Raw genomic sequence first — 18,865 nt, 5'->3', positions numbered from 1 at the left:
TGTCCAAATTGTGCCGTTCTGCCTTTATTTTCACAAACAAACTGGCTGTCTGCCTCACCATTGAAATGCATTGAATGGTGTGAAGTTGCTGTATTTGCTCGGTAAATACAAACCACAGAACGTTAGCTCTGGTCATTTCAAGTGTAAGTATTCTTTTAAAAATGTGGTATGTATTAATTGCTGACAATTAACCTCTGGCACTGAAAGTTAACTTTTGTACATGCACAGACTCATTCTTTCAGGTATTGGAGATTTTACAAATAAAATGTTTACTTTTTTAAATTTTTCCTTTCTGTCCCTCTCCTCTCTCTCAATCTTGTCTTTCTTTCCCTCTATTTCTCTTTCTGTACCTGGTTTGATACTGAATTCACCCAATCAAATTCACACTTCCTTCTCAGTCCTCCACTTGTTAATTTCTCAATCTGATTGGTTAAGGAGATACACTGTTGCTTGCTCTTTTTACTCAGGTGGCATACACCCTGTGCCCCCGCTTTCCTCGCTGTGCAGTTATCAGCTTGCATTTTCAGCAACTTGGTATGAAAAAAATTTAAAAACCTAAATGGGCAAGTCTAACTAATGGCAAATGCCGTTAAATGCCCTTCGACAGCAAAATCTGACCTTCTACAGGTTGGACGCCCAAAATTCGTCTGTCCAAAAAACGGACATTTTGTGGTCTGACACCAAAGGCAAGGATTGATTTCTCCCACATTTCTGGAAGCTACCAGAGTTCAGGCTCATAACTGTGCAATTGGATGGAAAATGACCAAGTCCACGAGCTCATGCCTCAAACCTTCCAAGAATTACTCCCTGGATAACAAACAGGAGCAAGAATTGTGCCTTCATTCCTCTTACCCTAAGCCTAGAGGTATTGCTCATTGGATAGCAAACAGGAGCAAGATCCCTGGCTTCATTCCTCCTCCCCCATGTACAAAGGCGCTAAGACTGATTTGTACGAGCAGTCTCAATACAGACTGGGTTAGAATCCAAGTCGTTCCTGTTCTGTACAGCTCAGCGGTGCACAGAGCCCTTCAGAGAATTGTAATCATTTTAATTGTGATGCAGCACTTGTATTGTGCGTCATTTGCAGTTATAGTAAAACCACAGTAAATTTCCCAACCATTTCATGTTTGTGATTCTGTAAATGGGTTTACAGTAAAATAGAATGTATTGTCCTTGGCATGGTGTGTTTGCAGGCTACTGTGCTTTTTACATTTTTTTAATTTAAAAATTCTTGGTGCTTTAATGGCATGTGATTTATGGAGCTATTTGAAGATGGTAAACTATCCAAAATCCGGGAAAATCCAAAATCCAGCATGGTCTTGGTTCCAAAGGTGCTGAATTTTGGATGTCCAACCTGTAGTATCTAAACATTTATCATTTGATGTGCACTTCAAAAGTAATTTACTGTACAAGAACTTCAGGACAATCTGAGCATGTAATTAGGTGCTATTTAAATATTTTTCACCCTCCCCTTCTTGTCTGTCATCCTTTCCCTCTTAACCTTGTAATGTTTAACTGGAAAACTCAATCACACTACTAACTTTTTCACAGTGAGTTTACATAATTTGAGGTTTTTAATTTAAAAAAAACTAACAATAGCCTTCAATTTTCTATTTATTTAATTGTAATGTTGCAATTGTAGAAAAATTACAATTTTTATTCATCTAATTGAAGCATTTTTTTCAGGATGTCAAATGCTTATGTGTGACAAGAATTTGAATGCCAAATAAGATTAACAGTAAATAAAACATTCTTCCATTGAACATTTGCTTTCCAAAATAAGAAGGCAAGTCATTACAAAGAATAACTATTCCTTTGGTAGTGTGATGGTCTCATGCCGAGTCTGAAGCTGGCTTCACACTTGTAAAAGTCACAGGTTTTAAAGAGCTGGTGGAAGCTGGCATCTGGAGAGATCAATAGGGCTTCAACCAATTATAGCTACTGGAGACAGTGCCAAGGAAAAAAAAAACAATGAGAATCATAGACTGAAACTACATAGCAAAATGTGAGAAAATTAATAAATCTTAAAAGGCCTTCCTCTCGAATAGGCTAGCAGGAAGACTTGAAACACATGCTGGAAGCATTCAGCAGGTCTGTCAGCATCTGTTGAGAGAGGAAATGAAGTGTTAATGTTTTAGATTTAGACTCTTAAAAACTGTTTTAAATTTCCAGTATCTGTGGTTTTATGCTTTTGCTTTGTGGTTGAAAATGTGGACCTTTTTCAAACAGTGGGAATATGATAAATGGCAAATACTATTTCTGCTACAGCTAGTGAGGAAAGGAATCAATGATGCATCCTAGTGAGTATGATCACCTGACTGAGGCAAGTTTCTTCAATGTACAGTACCCAGGTGTGTGCTTTACTCCCTCTAATTATGAAAGGAGGGCAACACCTCATCTGGAGGTGGATGCTGAACTTCCTTTTGAAGAATGACACTCCAGTTGAGTAATTTAAACATTGTGTTGTGAAATGATTCAGTGTTGAAATGTTGCTTAATTCTGGCATCTGCTATTCTCCGGGGTACCTGATGATGGGCCTCCTTGTCCAACAGTTATCTTTTAAGCAGAGAACGCTGAGTGGTCATTTTGTTAAATATTCTTGAGGGCACTGCAGTTTCAGACTTTCTTCGTCCTTTTCTATATAAACTTGCAGCTTGTTTTGATGCAAAAGTGGTCGGTAATGGTGAACTGTCAATGGAATGGCGCTTCTGTCTCAAACCTGTTGGCTAAAAGCACACACAACTTCTGTGGAAATTTACTGGCCAAGTTCTTAAATATCTTCTCCATTGTAAAACTGGCATAAGACCCCATAATACCAGATTTTAGCTTCTGCTCAGAGGTCTTTAAGAGTCAACCACATTGTATGGGACTGCAGTCATGAGTAGACCTGATCAAGTAGGACTGACAGTTTTTCTTCCTCAAGGATATACTGAAGCAGTTGGATTTTTGCTATAGTCTGGTAGCTTTGACAATATTTTTTATTTCTGATGCCACTACCATAATCACCAGGAAACTTTGCTCATCCAATATTGGCCAACAGCCTTGTATAGAGACTGGAACTTTGGGGAGCATCACTGGTTATAGCTATGGAAATGTAGAACATAACTTCTAAATCTTGCAATCAAATCAGGTCCATTGACTGCAGTATCTGGGTTTAACACCATCTATGAATTTTAGAAATAAGGCTCTTCACAGGAAGGCATCCCAAAAGTTATATTTATACACTGGCCATTTGCAGGGAAATAACAGTTGTTAAATTTTAATTTAATTTGTTGCTCCTTCAGAGAGCAAATTGGAATTAATATTAAACAAAAGCATAATCTCCACCCTAATTTTGATCACTGTCTGTACTAGTACACAATTATCGGGATGGATGTTCCAATTCAAACATGGAAATTGGTGCCAAACTATTAATGGGGCCAATTTGAATTTAAGCAGCAGCAACAATTTTAACATTTAAAAACAAAATTTAAAAATAGCTGTTCTAGCGAAAGGAAAGCTCTTGTTGTCACCATTAATTTATTCACAGTTGTTTCCGTAAACTGTAATTTTCTTCAGGAAGAAGAATACCAGGTAGCACAGAATACCAGTCAGGAAAATCTATGAATAGTTGAAAACCAACCCACCAGCTGATTCCATCTCAGTCAATTCAAAAGAATTGGAAGAAGGTGCTGGGCTTTTCCTGGGCCCTAATAATCTCTTCCAGCTAAAACCACCCCAAAGTTACATTGGTGCCTATCAAGTGTTTAAATCCAGGCATTTGCCTTTATGTGAATTATTGGGCTCCTTAATACTAATTATTAGCCTTTTGTGCTAATTATCCGTCTCTTTCACATGATTTATCAGTCAGGATTTAATTTTCTGGTTGAACTGGTCCTTCCTCCTTTCAGAGGGATGAGCTGAAGCTACCAAATTATCTGGCAGACGAACAAAAGTTAAAAATTCAGGTAAAATAAATAAAAATCAAGCTAAATCATCCCTGTAGGGAAATAAGACACCAAGGCTGCAAGATCTCTCAACAAATAGCACATGCCACAGCAAATACAGCAAGCAAAATAAAGCTCAACATTTATTTTTTAGATAATGAAATGAGATGCATTTCAACTGAAGCTTATTTCTATGGATGCACAAAAAAAACTCTGTTTCAGCTGTGCAGTCCTGATCACTAAACTACCAAATTACTGAGGATAGATCCTGCAATTCAGATTTTGTTTGTAGTCTATGAATGAGACTAATTTGCTCAGGAGAGATGGTTTTGGAAGAGAAAGAACTGCTCAAATCATCTTTTTTATATGTCTCTATTTATGATAACTCTGTGGCATAAACAGCAGGGAAATCTTTAATTTGTTTTACACCATCTAAGGGAAGTTGCAATTCTGTCCAGCAGCAGGAATCATAGAACCAAATAGCACAGAAGATGGCCATTCGGTCCGTCATGACTGTGTCGATAATAAATGTGCTAGACTGTGCTACAAACAACTGTCTCGGATAAAAGTGACAGTGTGATCTCTAGTCACTTGTATATCACATGGACAGATACCAGCCCACATTGAGCCTTGGCTGTAGGAAAGTACAGTGAAACAAAAACAGAAAATGCTGAAAATACTCAGCAGGTCTTGCTATGTCTGTGGAGCGAGAAACAGTTATAGTTTCAGGTCGATGACTGTTCATTGGAACAGATCAAATGCCAGACTTGCTGAGTGCTACAGCATTTTCTATTTTTTATTTCCGATTTCCAGTATCTGCAGTATTTTCATTTTGTAAGACAGTGAAACTACCTGATGGACTCTCAATTCTGACATAATTGCACTCAGTAGGTGGCAGAGAAAAAAAATCACTTGAAAAAACAGCTGAATAAGAGGCTTGTGTTTATACACTGCACTGTATTTTCTTCTTGTACTTGACTGCAGAAGTATCAGTTTTAATTCTAAGGTGAATCCAAAAATTCCCTTCATTCATAACTGGCCATTTAATGGAGTATTACAATTATATTCAACATGCAGAGTGCATGCATAGGATGTGCTGTATTTTGGCATTTGTTTGACAATGACACTTAGCATCACGTGTATCTGCAAAAACAATGGGCTGCATTTTATGGGCCCCCTAAGGACGGGAACAGTGGTGGTGGGGTGGGGGGGGGAACCCATAAAATCATAAAATTGCATTGGGAGGAGGGGATGGATTGCCCTTGGCCTTCACGATACCTTCAAATTTAGTCCTGGGGCGGGGAAGTCCAAAGACAGCCTTCAAAACCAGAGGCCAATTGAGGCCCTGAATGTGGCCAATTAATGGCCACTTCCCATCATTGCTGGTATTTTATTGGGGGGTGGAGGGAGACCTCTGGTGGCCCATGGAGGGCACCCGGCAGCAAAGGCTCCTGTCCTCAGTAACCACACTCCCCCTCCACCACCGATTGGCTGGCAGCTCTTGGAGGTGGGATCCCTGTCCTTAAAGGGACAGTACCCCGGCACTGGGTAGTTAATTGCCTGAACACCATGAAATGCAGACAGGGTCGGGTGGGGGGTTGGCCCTCCAAAAGCCAAGGCGGGGTTCCCCTCGCCTTTTGGGGCCCGGCTTCGGGACCCCTGCCGGCTGCATAAAATCCAGCCCAAACTCTTTCCTAGGTTAATTAATGTGAAATCGAAGATAAAATCATTTTCTGCATCAATACCTCTATCAGTAACTCATATGTTGCTCGGAAATCTTGCCTTCACCCCATTACTTTTACATAGAATGCACAGCACAAACAGGCCATTCAGCCCAACTGGTCTATACTGGTGCTTATGCTCCACACCATTTTTCTTCTAATCGTATCAGCATAACCTTGTATTCCTTTCTCCCTCATGTTTATCTAGTACCTTAACTGTATCTAGTCGCCTCAACTACTCCATGTGTTGATGTGTTTCATATTTTCACACTCTCTGGGTACTTTACAATGGATGGCATATTTCTCAATAACACCAGGATTCTTCTGTGTGCAATCATGGAATGGCACCAAACAGATGGAAGCAGTCAGTTCTGGTAGACCACTGCCAACTGTGTAAGGGGGCTATCATCTTAATCTGATTTCTGTTCCCATTCCCCAGACCCTTTTAAACTTTTCTCTATCAAATGTTTTATCCATTTCCCTTTTAAAAGCAATTCTTCAGATATTTATTTTAAAAATATAACCTCTCCTTGGAGTAATTTAAACTGTTATTGCTGGGCAGGATATGGGTGTTAGCAAATGGTCAGCCTGTTTTACACCTTAACTGTGGTTCACAGACTTGCCTCTGAGTCAGAAGATTGTAAGTTCAAGTCCCATTCCAGTGATTTGAGCACACAAATCTAGGCTGACACTCCACTACAGTACTGAGGGAGTGCTGCACTCTCAGAGGTGCTGTCTTTCAGATGAGATATTAAACCAAGGCCCCATCCAACCCCTTAGGTGGATGTAAAAGATTCAATGCTATTATTTCAAAGAACAGGGGACTTTTCCCTGGTGTCTTGGACAATATTTATTTTTCAATCAACATCACAAAAAACAGGTTATCTGATCATTATCACATTGCTGTTTTTGGGAGCTTGCTGTGTGCAAATTGGCTGCCGGGTTTTCTACACTACAATGGTGACTATATTTCAAAAGTACTTCATTGGTTGTAGAACGCTTTGGGATGTCCTGACATCAAGAAAGGTGCTATATAAATGCCTGTCTTTCTTTCGTCTGGGTGGCATCAATGGAAAAGTACGGAAAGACTTCTGATTCGCTATCACTCATTTTCTGCAAGGCAATTAAGGTTAAAATTACCTCCTATTTGTTCTTCTGGCGGTAAATTTATGCCCTCTATTTATAGACTTGCCAGCTAGTGGCAATAGTTTTTCCTTAATTAGTTTTTCAAAGTCCCTCATCATTTTGAGCACCTTTACAAGATCTCCTTCCAACCTTCTTTGTTCTGAACAAGAAGTTTCTCAATTCTCTCCTCTTATCCAAAGTGTCTCATCCTTTGTATCATCACAACTAGTCATTCACCTGGTTACTGTTTGTGAAGTCTTCCTGCGTGCAGAAAGCCCTGCTGTGTCACCACACTTCCTAGTTCAGTTTATGTGAGAGCAGTGCAATGCAAATGAAAGGGATTCTTTAATGGTGTTTAAAAATAAATACCTTTGTAGTAAGCGGGAGTACTTTGTCAGAGTTGAATTCAGTCTTCGTGTCTGCTTCTGAAAGTGCCAGTTTGTTATCTTCTCTCACCCCATTCTCTTTTACCACGTCCTCCTCATTGTCACTATTTATATCTAGTTTCCATTGTTTCATCATTTCCAACACATTTTTAGGCCGTTCTCTCTTACTGGCGTCTCCCTGAAAACACACAGAAAATTAAACTGCGCAAAGTTCTTAATATGGTGGTGCTGTCAGGAATGGAAGCCAGAGAAAGCAGCAACAGATCAAAGATGACGTGTGACTCTTTGCAAGTCTCCAACCCACATCCTTCTTGTTTAAGCATTACTTGTAAAAGTGGATTTGATTCGTGACAAATTTCAAAAGTCTTGCTGATTCAAAGGCACCTATGAGTTAGGTAAAACAGATAGTTCTTTGAAAATAATTCACACAATATTTTAGCTCTTCGTCTAAATAATTTTTGAGTATTTAATATATTTCAAATCTTTTGTATGAAAGTAGAAAAAAATAAGTTGTTAAAATAATAAATTCACAAACTGTTTTCTATCAAGGTATCCCCAGGGCTATAATATACAAAAGCACAACTATCAATTTGTTTTTGTTTTAGTTAAAATTAAAATGCACACCTTCATTTTGATCATCTTACCCATGATTTGTTTGTCAGGGTAGAGCATGGGCAGTACCCATTTAAACATGGGCATTCAACATAGTCATATACAACATGCCAGTGAAGTGTATTTACCACATACGAATGATTTTATTTCCCCATGGATAGGGGTATGTGCGCGTACAGATGTATTTGTGTGCATGCTGGGAATCCAGGTCTAAACTGTGTATGCTTGAGATGGAGCCAAAACCTACAAAAACAAATACAGCATGACAAGTACGCCCTACTTGAATGCATATGACTCAATGGTAAGTACAATGTTCACTCACTGTGGCCAGCCTAGTAATTCAAAGTAATTTATTAATAATTACTCACTGTTATCCAGTGGTGATCTAGCAATTCACTGGCTGTCATTCTGTGGGCTGGATCTACTATTAGAAGGCCTTTTAACACACAGCGAGCTGTTAAAAAGAAATGCAAAACATGATACAATATTCCCATTGTACAGTATTCCAATAGAATATTCCCATATACCAATAAAATTCTCTCGTGTAGCAGTGGAATTGCAACAAGCAAATTTACTAGCTGAATGATTGGTATCACATCACTATTTAAAGTTTTGGCCTCACAGCAGGTGCAGCAGTATAGCTGTTCATCCCTTCCTCAGTACATCTTCACATAACAACTTGCATTTTGTAGTCAATAAGTTTGACATCTAGCATGCTTAAGAAGCTTGGAGAGTTAGTCTCTTCTTGGATGAATCATTCAGTGATATGTTTTACCTTTCAACAAGGATACTTTGTATCCGCTACCAAATGACAAAGAACTTATGTTTATATTGCACCTTATCACATAATCAGGGCCTCCCAAAGTGACCCAATGAATTAGTTTTGAAGTGTAATCAGTTTTGACAAACACAGCAGTCAACTTTTTTCACTCATTCTTGAGATGGGGATTTTGTCGGCGAGGCAGCAATTATTGCCCATTCCAAGTTGCCCTTGAGAAGGCGATTGTTATGATCAGGTGAGAAAGGTGTCCAGAGGTCCCTTTTAGTCTTCACCTGGTCTTATTGTAACAGGGTTTAATTTTTAAACACACTGTGTTTTGAGCTCCCCCTGGGTGAATCCTTGTTCACCGCTTTCAAATTATAAGGCAGAGAAACGAGCACAAATAGGCTTCCTTAGGTTTAGAGAAGAAAAGTGAAATTTATTAAAACTTAAACTCTAATTCTGTTAACGCCTATGGATACATGCCACGCCCCATGCTAGCACGCATATGAGATATGCACGTGCAAATAGAGACAGAAAAAAGCAGAAGAAAAATAGAGAGGTTTGAGGCAATATCCGAAGAGTTTCTTGTTACTGTGCTTCGAGTTCACTGTAGTCCTTTTGTAGGTAGTCTTGCTTTTTGTTGGGGCCCAGTATTCTTCCTAAACCTTGTTCACTGTAGGAGACTTTTCTCTCTTGAGGTTCATGTGTCTTCAATTCCGTGAGAAAGAGATGGGAGCAGACAGGAGAGAGATATTTTCAGTCCAGGAGCAAACAGCTTTCTGAGTTTCAAACACTCTGTGGGAAGTTCAAATTCAATCAGCCAGTTAATCATGTGACTAAACTGGTCTGACCAGGTTTTCGGTGTATTGGAGAAGCAGGGACTGGATCTTTTGTTCCAACACTCTGCTAGTATGCAAAAAAGGTCTTTCCGGTGAGGGCCCTCTTTTCTTCCCAGCAACATTTTTAAGTTTTTAATGTTCATGTGGCGAAATAATGTGTGCCTCATTCTTGGCAGGTGGAGGCCTGCATAACACTGATGGTGAGATGCCTTCTTGGGCTGCTGCAGTCCATGTGGTGAAGGTGCTCCCATAGTGCTGTTAGGTAGGGAGCAATGTTCCCTGTAAGCTGCAGAGCGTCACAACAGTTCCTGTGCATGAGACCCTTTTAAGTTGCTGCACAAGAAATTGAGGGAGAATGTGAGTTAAGAAAGCAGGGACTATCCTGGTTTTCTTCAAATACTGTCATGGGATCTTTAGTATCAATCTCAAGTACCAAATAGGACCTCTCTTTTATATCTCATCAAAAAAAAAACAGTTCTGACTGCTGCACTGGAGTGTCAACCTACATTATACTGTAGTCCCGGTGTGGAGTTTGAACCTACAACCTTCTAGATGAGGTGAGATGCCACTAACTGAGCCATGCTGATGAGTATTAGGCACAGTGTAGAAACTTGGCAACTCCACTGACACTATTCTCCCACAAACATGAGTGTTTTAATAAAAAGCATCTCATAAATTTATTGTGTAAAACTTGAAAAGATGATTTATTCCCAAGTTTTTGGTTCACTTCTCTTTCGACATACCAATATTCAGATGAAAGACTATCGACCTGAAATGTTTATTTTTTTTTTGTCTCCCCACTGACGCTGCCAGATCTGCTGAATATTTCCAGCATTTTCTGTTCTTATTTGCAGTGAAAGGTTTTGCCTGTGTACATTTGAAGGTGTTTTGTCTCCTGTTTATTTTCCTATGCATTTATGTGAGATGTATTGTACCTTAGTCATCGATCCAGATGTTTAGTCGGGTAGAAAGGTTTGGGAAGCCTATTCTCTGGCCATAGAGGGGTGACTGTGTAAACATTTTGAATAATTTTAGCTCAACATCCTGGAAAGGAAGGAAGTGGGAGAGCAGTTCAGGAGAGATGTATGAGAAAAAGCTCATCTGAAATAAGATAGAGTATTAACAGTCCTCTATTCTTGTGATGCTCAATAATAATAAAAACGAAATAAAATACTTCAAACATATATAAAATGAGTGATATGATTGGAATAGATCAATCCCAGGTACCCAAATGTCAACTGGGATACAAACCGTGTGAAGGGCACAAAATTCTTGAACTGCATTCAAAGAACTTTTTTAGCCAGCACAAGAGGGGGCACAATTCTAGATTTAGTCTTAGGAAATGAAGCTGGGCAAGTGGATGAAGTAGCAGTGGTGACCATTTTTTAGATAGTGACCATAATACAGTTAGATTTAGCATTATGATGGAAAAGGACAAGGTTAGAACAGGAGTAAAAGTTCTAAATTGGGGGAGTGCAAATTTTACAAAGCTGGGATGACCTGGCGAAAGTGGACTGGGTACAGCAACTTGAAGGAAAATCAGTGGCAAAGCTCTGGGAGGCATTCAAAAGCAAGATTCTACAGGCACAGGGTAGACATGTCCCCACAAAGAAAAAGGGTGGTACTGCCAAATCTAGAGCCCCCTGGTTATCTAGAAGCACACAGAGTAAGACAAGGCAGAAAAAGAAAACTTATGACATTCACAAAATACTTAATATTTTCGAAGGTCTAGAGTATAGAAAGTGCAGGGGTGAAGTAAAAAAGGAAATTAGGAAAGCAAAGAGAGGACATGAAAAATATTAGCAGGTAAAATCAAGGAAAACACAAAGATGTTTTATCAGTGCATTAAGAGCATGAGCATGAGGAAAGGGTAGGGCCTATCGGAGATGTACAAGGTAACTGATGCGTGGATGCAGAAGTTGTGGCCAGGGTTCTTAATGAGTACTTTGTCTCTGTCTTCACAAAGAAGAGGAATGATGCAGACATTGTAGTTAAAGAAGGAGTGTGAAATATTAGATACGACAGGTATAATGAGAAAGGAAGTACTAGAGGGTCTGACATCCTTGAAAGCGGATAAATCACCAGGGCCAGAAGGATTGTATCCCAGGCTGTTAAAGGAAGCCAGGGAGGAAATAGTGAATGCTCTGAGGATCATCTTCAAATCCTCACTAGATACAGGCGAGGTACCAGAGGATTGGAGGTCTGCCAATGTTGTACCATTGTTTAAAAGCTGTAATCCTTGCCAACGGATCTGCCACTGATCCAATCCGAGTGCAAACTGAGGTCAAGCAAGGCTGGGTCACTGCACCAACGCTCTTTTTCCATCTTCCTCGTCACTACACTCAACCTCATCTCCATGAAGCTCCCTGCTGGAGTAGATCTACTCTATAGGATGAGCGGCAAACTATTTAACCTACGTCACCACCAATCCAGAACCAAGGCCACTCCAACCTCCATCATTAAGCTGCAGTACACTGACGATACTCGCATATGCACACACTCAGAGGCTGAGCTTCAAATCCTCGTTGATGCATTCACAGAGGCGTATGAAAGAATGGACCTTAAGCTAAACATTGGGAAGACAAAAGGTCCTCTACCAGCCTGCTCCCACAGTGCAACACTGCCCCCACCCTCCGACTATCAAGATCCACGGTGCGCCACTGGACAATATGGATCACTTCCGATACCTTGGGAGCCTTCTCAGCAAGGGCAGACATCGACAATGAAACTCAGCATCACCTCCAATGTACCAGTGCAGCCTTCAGTCATCTGAGGAAAAGAGTGTTTGATGACAAAGACCTTAAACCTAGCACCAAGCTCATGGACTACAGGGCCGCAGTGTTACCGGCCCTCCTGTATGCGTCGGAAACATGGACATCTCAAAGCCCTGGAGAGATAGCACCAGCGGTCCCTCTGCAAGATCCTGCAAATATCAGGATCCTCTCTCAGGCCAAATCCCCAGTATCGAGACTCTGGTCATGGCTGGTCAGTTATGCTGGGTGGGCCACATCGTCTGCATGGCTGACACAAGACTCCCAAAACAAGCTTTCTACTCCGAGCTCTGTCACGGCAAGAGGTTACCAGGAGGGCAGAGGAAATGCTACAAGGATGTCCTTAAAGTCTCCCTGAAAAAATGTGACATCCCCACTGATTTGTGGGAATCACATGCCTGAGACTGCCTAAAATGGAGAAGAAGCATCCGCGACGGTGCCAGCCAGTTCGAATGACGTTGACACGCCCAGGCAGCGACCAATTGCAAGGAAGGAGTGTTCGGAATTTCGAGCATCCCATTCACTCGCCTCACCAAACACTATCTGCCCCACCTATAGCAGAGTGTGCAGATCCAGAATTGGACTATTCAGTCACCTAAGGACCCACAACCCTGGAGTGGAAGAAAGTCATCCTCGTTCCTGAGGGACTGTCTAAGAAGAAAGATTGTTTAAAAAGGGTGTGAGGGATATGCCAAATAATTATAGGAGTGTCAGTCTGACCTCGGTGGTGGGCAATCAATTCTGAGAGAGAGAATAAACTGTCAGTTAGAAAGGCACAGATTAATCAGGGATAGTCAGCATGGATATGTTAAGGGAAGGTCGTGTCTTACAAACTCAATTGAATTTTTTGAGGAAGTAACAAGGAGGATTGATGAGGGTAGTGCAGTGGATGTTGTCTACATGGATTTTAGTAAGGCATGTCATGGCAGACTGGGCAGAAAAGTAAAAGCTCATGGGATACAAGGGAATGTGGTGAGTTGGATCTAAAATTGGCTCAGTGACAGGAAACAAAGGGTGTTTTTGCAAATGCAAAGCAGTTTCCAGTGGTGTTCCACAGGGCTCAATGTTGGGACCCTTGCTGTTTGTGGCACATGTTAATGATTTGGACTTAAATGTGGGAGGCATGATTGGAAGATTCGCAGATGTCACAAAAATTGGCCATGCAGCTGATAGTGAAGTGGATAGCTGTAGACTCCAGAATGATAGCAATGGTTTGGTTGAATGGGCGGAAAAGTGGCAAATGGAATTCAATCCGGAGAAGTGTGAGTGAGATAATGCATTTTGGGAGGGCTAACAAAGCGAGAGAATACGCAAGAAAGGGGTGATCACTTTGATGGGATTATACTACAGGCCCCTCAATAGTCAGAGGGAATTGGAGGAGCATATATGTAGGGAAATCACAGATATGTGTAGAAATTATAGGGTTGCAATCGGTGATTTTAACTTCCCTAATATTGACTGGGACTGCCTTATTGCTAAGGGATCAGATGGGGAAGAATTTAAGTGTGTCCAGGATAGTTTTCTGAAGCAGTATGTGGATGGCCCTACTAGAGAAGGGGCTACACTCTACCTCCTCTTAAGAAATGAGGCTGGGCAGTTGGTGGATGTGTCAGTGGGGGAGCACTTTGGGACCAGTGACCATAACTCTATTAGCTTCAAGATAGTTATGGAAAAGGATAGGACTGGTCCTCAAGTTGAAGTCCTAAATTGGGGGAAGGCTAATGGCATCAGACAGGAACTCTCAGAAGTTGAATGGGAGAGGCTGTTTACAGGTAAAGGGACGTCTGGCAAGTGGGAGGCTCCTAAAAGTGAGATAGAAAGAGTTCAGGGCCGGCATGTTCCTGTTAGATTGAAGAGCAAGGCTGGCAGGTTTAGGGAATCTTGGTTGACGAGGGATATTGAGGGTCTGGTCAGAACAAAGAAGGAGGCATATGTCAGGTATAGGCAGCTGGGATCAAGCGAGACCTTCGAGGAGTATAGGGGATGTAGGAGTACACTTAAGAGGGAAATTAGGAGGGCGAAATGTGGCCATAAAATTTCCCTGGCAGATAAGATAGAATCTTTTAGGATTCTCCTTTATAAGTATATTAAGAGTAAAAGGGTAGCTAGGGAGAGAGTAGGTCCCCTCAAGGATCAGTGTGGTAATCTATGTGTGGAGCCACAGGAAATGGGCGAAGTCGTAAATGAATAATTCTCATCTGTATTTACCGTGGAGAAGGTCATGGAAGCTAGTGAGTTCAAGGAAGGGAACAGCGATATCCTGGAGCATATCAACATTACAAAGGAGGAGGTGTTGGAGGATTTGAAGTGCGTTAAGTTGGATAAATCCCCAGGGCCTGACCAGGTGTATCCTAGGATGCTATGGGAAGCAAGGGAGGAGATTTCTGGGGCCCTGGCAGAGATTTCTGTATCATCGTTAGCCACGGGTGAGGTACCGGAAGACTGGAGGATAGCTAATGTTGTGCCTTTATTTAAGAAGGGCAGCAAGGATAAACCAGGGAACTACAGGCCGGTGAGCCTTACAACATTATTGGAAGGGATTCTGAGAGACAAGATTTATATGCATTTGGAAAGGCAAGGTCTGATTAGGGATAGTCAGCATGGCTTTGTGCGTGGGAAATCATGTCTCTCAAATTTGATTGAGTTTTTCGAGGAGGTGATCAAGAGGATTGACTAGGGCAGGGCAGTGGACGTTGTCTACTTGGACTTTAGCAAGGCCTTTGACAAGGTCCCGCATGGTAGGCTGGTCCAGAAGGTTGGAACGCATGGGATCCAGGGTGAGCTAGCCAATTGGATACAAAATTGGCTTGGCGATAGGAGGCAGAGGGTGGTAGTGGAGGGTTGTTTTTCAGATTGGAGGCCGGTGACCAGTGGTGTGCCGCAGGGATCGGTGCTGGGCCCTCTGTTGTTTGTCATATATATTAATGACTTGGATGTGAATGTAGTGGGCATGATTAGTAAGTTTGCAGATGACACCAAAATTGGTGGTATGGTGGACAGTGAAGAAGGCTGTCTAAGGTTACAACAGGATATAGATCAACTGGGAAAGTGGGCAAGGGATTGGCAAATGGAATTTAATGCAGACAAGTGCGAAGTGATGCATTTTGGGAAGATAAACCAGGGCAGGACATATACTGTGAATGGCAGGGCCCTGGGGAGTGTTCTTGAACAGAGAGACCTTGGGGTACAAGTACATAGTTCCCTGAAAATGGCAACACAGGTAGACAGGGTGGTGAAGAAGGCATATGGCATGCTTGCCTTCATCGGTCGAGGCATTGAGTACAAGAGTTGGGACGTCATGTTACAATTGCACATAATGTTGATTAGGCCGCATTTGGAGTACTGTGTGCAGTTCTGGTTGCCGCACCACAGGAAAGATGTGATTAAGCTAGAGAGGGTGCAGAAAAGATTCACAAGGCTGTTGCCTGGTTTGGAGGGCTTGAGTTATAAAGAGAGATTGGATAGGCTGGGTCTGTTTTCCCTGGAGCAAAGTAGCTGGGAGGGGACATGACAGAGGTATATAAAATTATGAGAGGCATAGATAGGGTAGATAGTCAGAGTCTGTTTCCCATGTTTGGGGGTGACTAAAACTAGACGGAATAGATTTAAGGTGAGAGGGAGGACGTTTAAAGGGGATCAAAGGGGTAAATTTTTCACACAAAGAATAGTGGGTATCTGGAATGAGCTGTCAGAGGAGGTGGTTGAGGCAGGAACAGTAGCAACATTCAAGAGGTATTTGGACAGGTACTTGAATGAGCAAGGCATAGAGGGATATGGAATTAATGCAGGCAGGTGGGATTATTCTCGATAGGCATTATGGTCAGCATGGACGCAGTGAACCGAATGGCATGTTTCTATGCTGCATGACTCTATGACAATTACTGGGAGGATATTGAGAAGGGTAGAGGAAGTGAGAGACCTTGGAGTGCATGTCCACAGGTCCCTGAAGGTGGTAGGACAGGTAGATAAAGTGGTGAAGAAGGCATATGGAATGCTTTCCTTTATTGGCCGAGGTATAGAATACAAAAGCAGGGATATAATGCTGGAACTGTATGAAATGCTGGTTTGGCCACAACTGAAGTATTGCGTACAGTTCTGGTCACCTCATTACAGGAAGGACATAACTGCTCTGGAGAGAGTACAGAGGAGATTTACAAGAATGTTGCCAGGGCTTGAAAACTGCAGCTATGAGGAAAGATTGGATAGGCTAGGGTTGTTTTCCTTAGAACAAAGGAGACTGAGGGGTGACTTGATTGAGGTGTACCAAGTTATGAGTGACCTAGATAGAGTAGACAGGAAGGACCTGTTTCCCCTAGCGAAGAATTCAATTACTGGGGGCACAGATTTTTCACCCAGAGGGTGGTGGGTGTCTGAAATTCACTGCCAGGAACGGTGGTGGAGGCAGAAACCCTCAACTCATTTACGGACCAGGTGCTGGAAGGTGGGATTAGAACGGGAGGCTAGTTTTTTCAGCCGGCACAGACACGATGGGATGAATGGCCTCTTTCTGTGCCATAGTGTTTCTATGAGTCTATGAAATGGGTGAAGGGTGCTCAGGTGCATTTACAGCAAAATAAAGAATACTATTTTGTCCTAGTTAGGCCTTAGTTAGAATACTATGTCCAGTTTTGCTGTCCTCACATGCTGGGTGATATTTAGGCTTCGGAGAGAACGTGAAGGAGTCCCACTAAACTAATCCCAGTTTACTCTATCATAGTTACCAAAATAGGCTTAAAGAACTGGGTATCTACACTTTAGAAAAGTATAGGGGGAAATTTTATGCTCTCTCCTGTGCCGTGTTTGGAAGCAGGGAGAGCATACAATCTGGTGGGATGGTGATGGGGCTGGCCCCCACCACCTTCCCGCCACCACCAAAATTGGTGAGAATGGCCTTCCCATCCCACCGCCAATTGAGGTCCTTAACTGGTCAATTAATGCCCAATTCAGGATCTCATCCCACCACCGCTGCAATTAACCCTGTTGCCATATGGGGAGCGTGGCAGGAGAAACTGTGCAGGCTGCTTGCCGGCTTGGGGGATGGGTGTTGGGTCCCTCATTAAAAACCACTTAGTGCCTGAACAAGGGAGCCGGCATCGCGAACGGGGGACCCGCTGAGAGCCACCCCTCTGCCTTTGCGAGCGACCCCCTTACAAACCTTCCTCCATGACCCCCAGCGTGTGAGAACGCCTCCCTCCCTGACCTACCTGTGGCCTTGGTCCGGCGTCAGTTCTGGGCCTCGGGTCGGTATACCATTGGCAGAAACCCCCATCTCCGGAGTGGTGCTGCTCAGTTAAAGAGCTGACGGCCTTTGATTGGCTGGCAGCTCTGTGGGTGGGACTTCATTCTCCAGCATCCTCGATCCCGTGGAAGGCTGCCGCAGTCCAGTTAAGCGCTTAATTGGCACTCAATTCGGCAGGTGATTTACAAGATGATGAAGGGACTAAATTGAATTTGGGAGACTATCTGTTGCAACTAAATAGGTTAGAGAGGACCAGGGGTCACAATCTCAAGTTATTTAAATGCAGGTGTCAGGAGATGGTTCTTTTCTCAGAATGGCAGACCTGTGAAACTGGCTGCTAGCTCAAATTCCTTCAGGTGAGAGTTGGTTTCTGGCTGGGATGGACATGACCTACATGTAATGTTAATCAGGGCCAGAATGGGATCCTGAACTGGTTTTGATTGCCTAAGAGGATCAGAAAGGACTTTTCCAATTTTCTTTTTCCATAATTGAGCTAGGTTTTTAAAATCTGTTTTATTACCTCTCCCGGGAGATCATATTGGTTTGGGTTAGAATTGGAAGTGTATATATTATTCTGCACAAGACATCACAATTATATGGGGCAGGCTGGATGGACCAGTAGGTCTTTTCCTGTCTGCCATTTTTCATACGTTCATATGACAAAACCTCACAAATATATGTATAATTATGACTTATTAACCAGTCAGACCAATCTCAGGAAATATCAGCTAGTCCTGTCGATGATCCGACCATTTCTAGACCTAGCAGGGTAAGCGAGGCTTCCAGTATGAAACATTGCTAGTTGGAAGGACTCGTGTCAGAATCAGCCCTATGGTGTTCCAGCTCCATTCCTGTCTCTGATCCTTGCTCCCAATTAGTGATACCCTACCCTGGGAAAGGAGCTTCGCGAGATTACCCTGCACCTTTTCTTCCAGTTTCTACGAAATAAGATTGTTTCTTTAAAACTGTGATAAAGAACGTGTATTTATATAGTGCCTTTTCACGCCCTCAGGATGTCCCAAAGTGCTTTACGGCCATTGAAATTAAGTCACTATTGTAATATGATGGAAAAGACAGTGGGCAGAATCTTAAGCCCTTTGAAAAATTTCAGGGGTCGGGACCATTTCCAGGTACTGACCCCGCGTGTGTGAGAAGTGCACTCTGTCGCGCAATTTTACGGAGGCAGCCAGTAAACAGGCCACCTCGGCCTTTACCGTCCAATTAGAATGTTGGGCAGGTTTCCAAGGCAGGAGGTGAGATCAGCAGGCCTGAAGCTGTGGATGGCTTGTAGCCCCACTGGGAGAAGGGGGTGCAGCTGAAGCAGATCGAGGAGTGCGTGGGTGTCTCAAAATGGAGATGCACTTTGAACAGTTCAGCAAAGTTAAAAATAAAGAGTGGCCAAAGCTGCCAGGCCATCATTGTGGAGGGGGTGCCCCTCCACATGAGGGCCTGTGGCTAAGGCCTCTCTGATCCCTCTGACTCT

The 18,865-nt window shown here is 42.5% G+C and overlaps 1 protein-coding gene across 2 annotated transcripts in view; it reads right to left on the bottom strand.

Moving 5' to 3' along the window:
- Positions 1-1,432: 1,432 nt before the first annotated feature.
- The window catches only part of LOC137384979 (serine/threonine-protein kinase 33-like), a 148,620-nt gene continuing 131,187 nt past the window's right edge, over positions 1,433-18,865 (bottom strand). The window contains exons 10-13 of one of the 2 annotated variants that reach the window (XM_068059707.1): positions 8,139-8,224; positions 7,142-7,336; positions 2,526-2,726; positions 1,433-2,103 (exon numbers count right to left, since the gene is read on the bottom strand). In XM_068059707.1, the coding sequence (XP_067915808.1) occupies positions 2,553-2,726; positions 7,142-7,336; positions 8,139-8,224 (455 nt within the window). In that variant the 3' untranslated portion in view covers positions 1,433-2,103; positions 2,526-2,552. The remainder of the gene's footprint in view (positions 2,104-2,525; positions 2,727-7,141; positions 7,337-8,138; positions 8,225-18,865) is intronic. The other variant, XM_068059708.1, reaches the window with a different exon arrangement.

Source organism: Heterodontus francisci, chromosome 27 (genome assembly GCF_036365525.1).
Source record: "Heterodontus francisci isolate sHetFra1 chromosome 27, sHetFra1.hap1, whole genome shotgun sequence".
In the NCBI taxonomy this organism is placed as follows: domain Eukaryota; kingdom Metazoa; phylum Chordata; class Chondrichthyes; order Heterodontiformes; family Heterodontidae; genus Heterodontus; species Heterodontus francisci.
The sequence above is the reverse complement of the archived record's forward strand: the minus strand, read 5'-3'. Positions and strand labels throughout refer to the sequence as shown.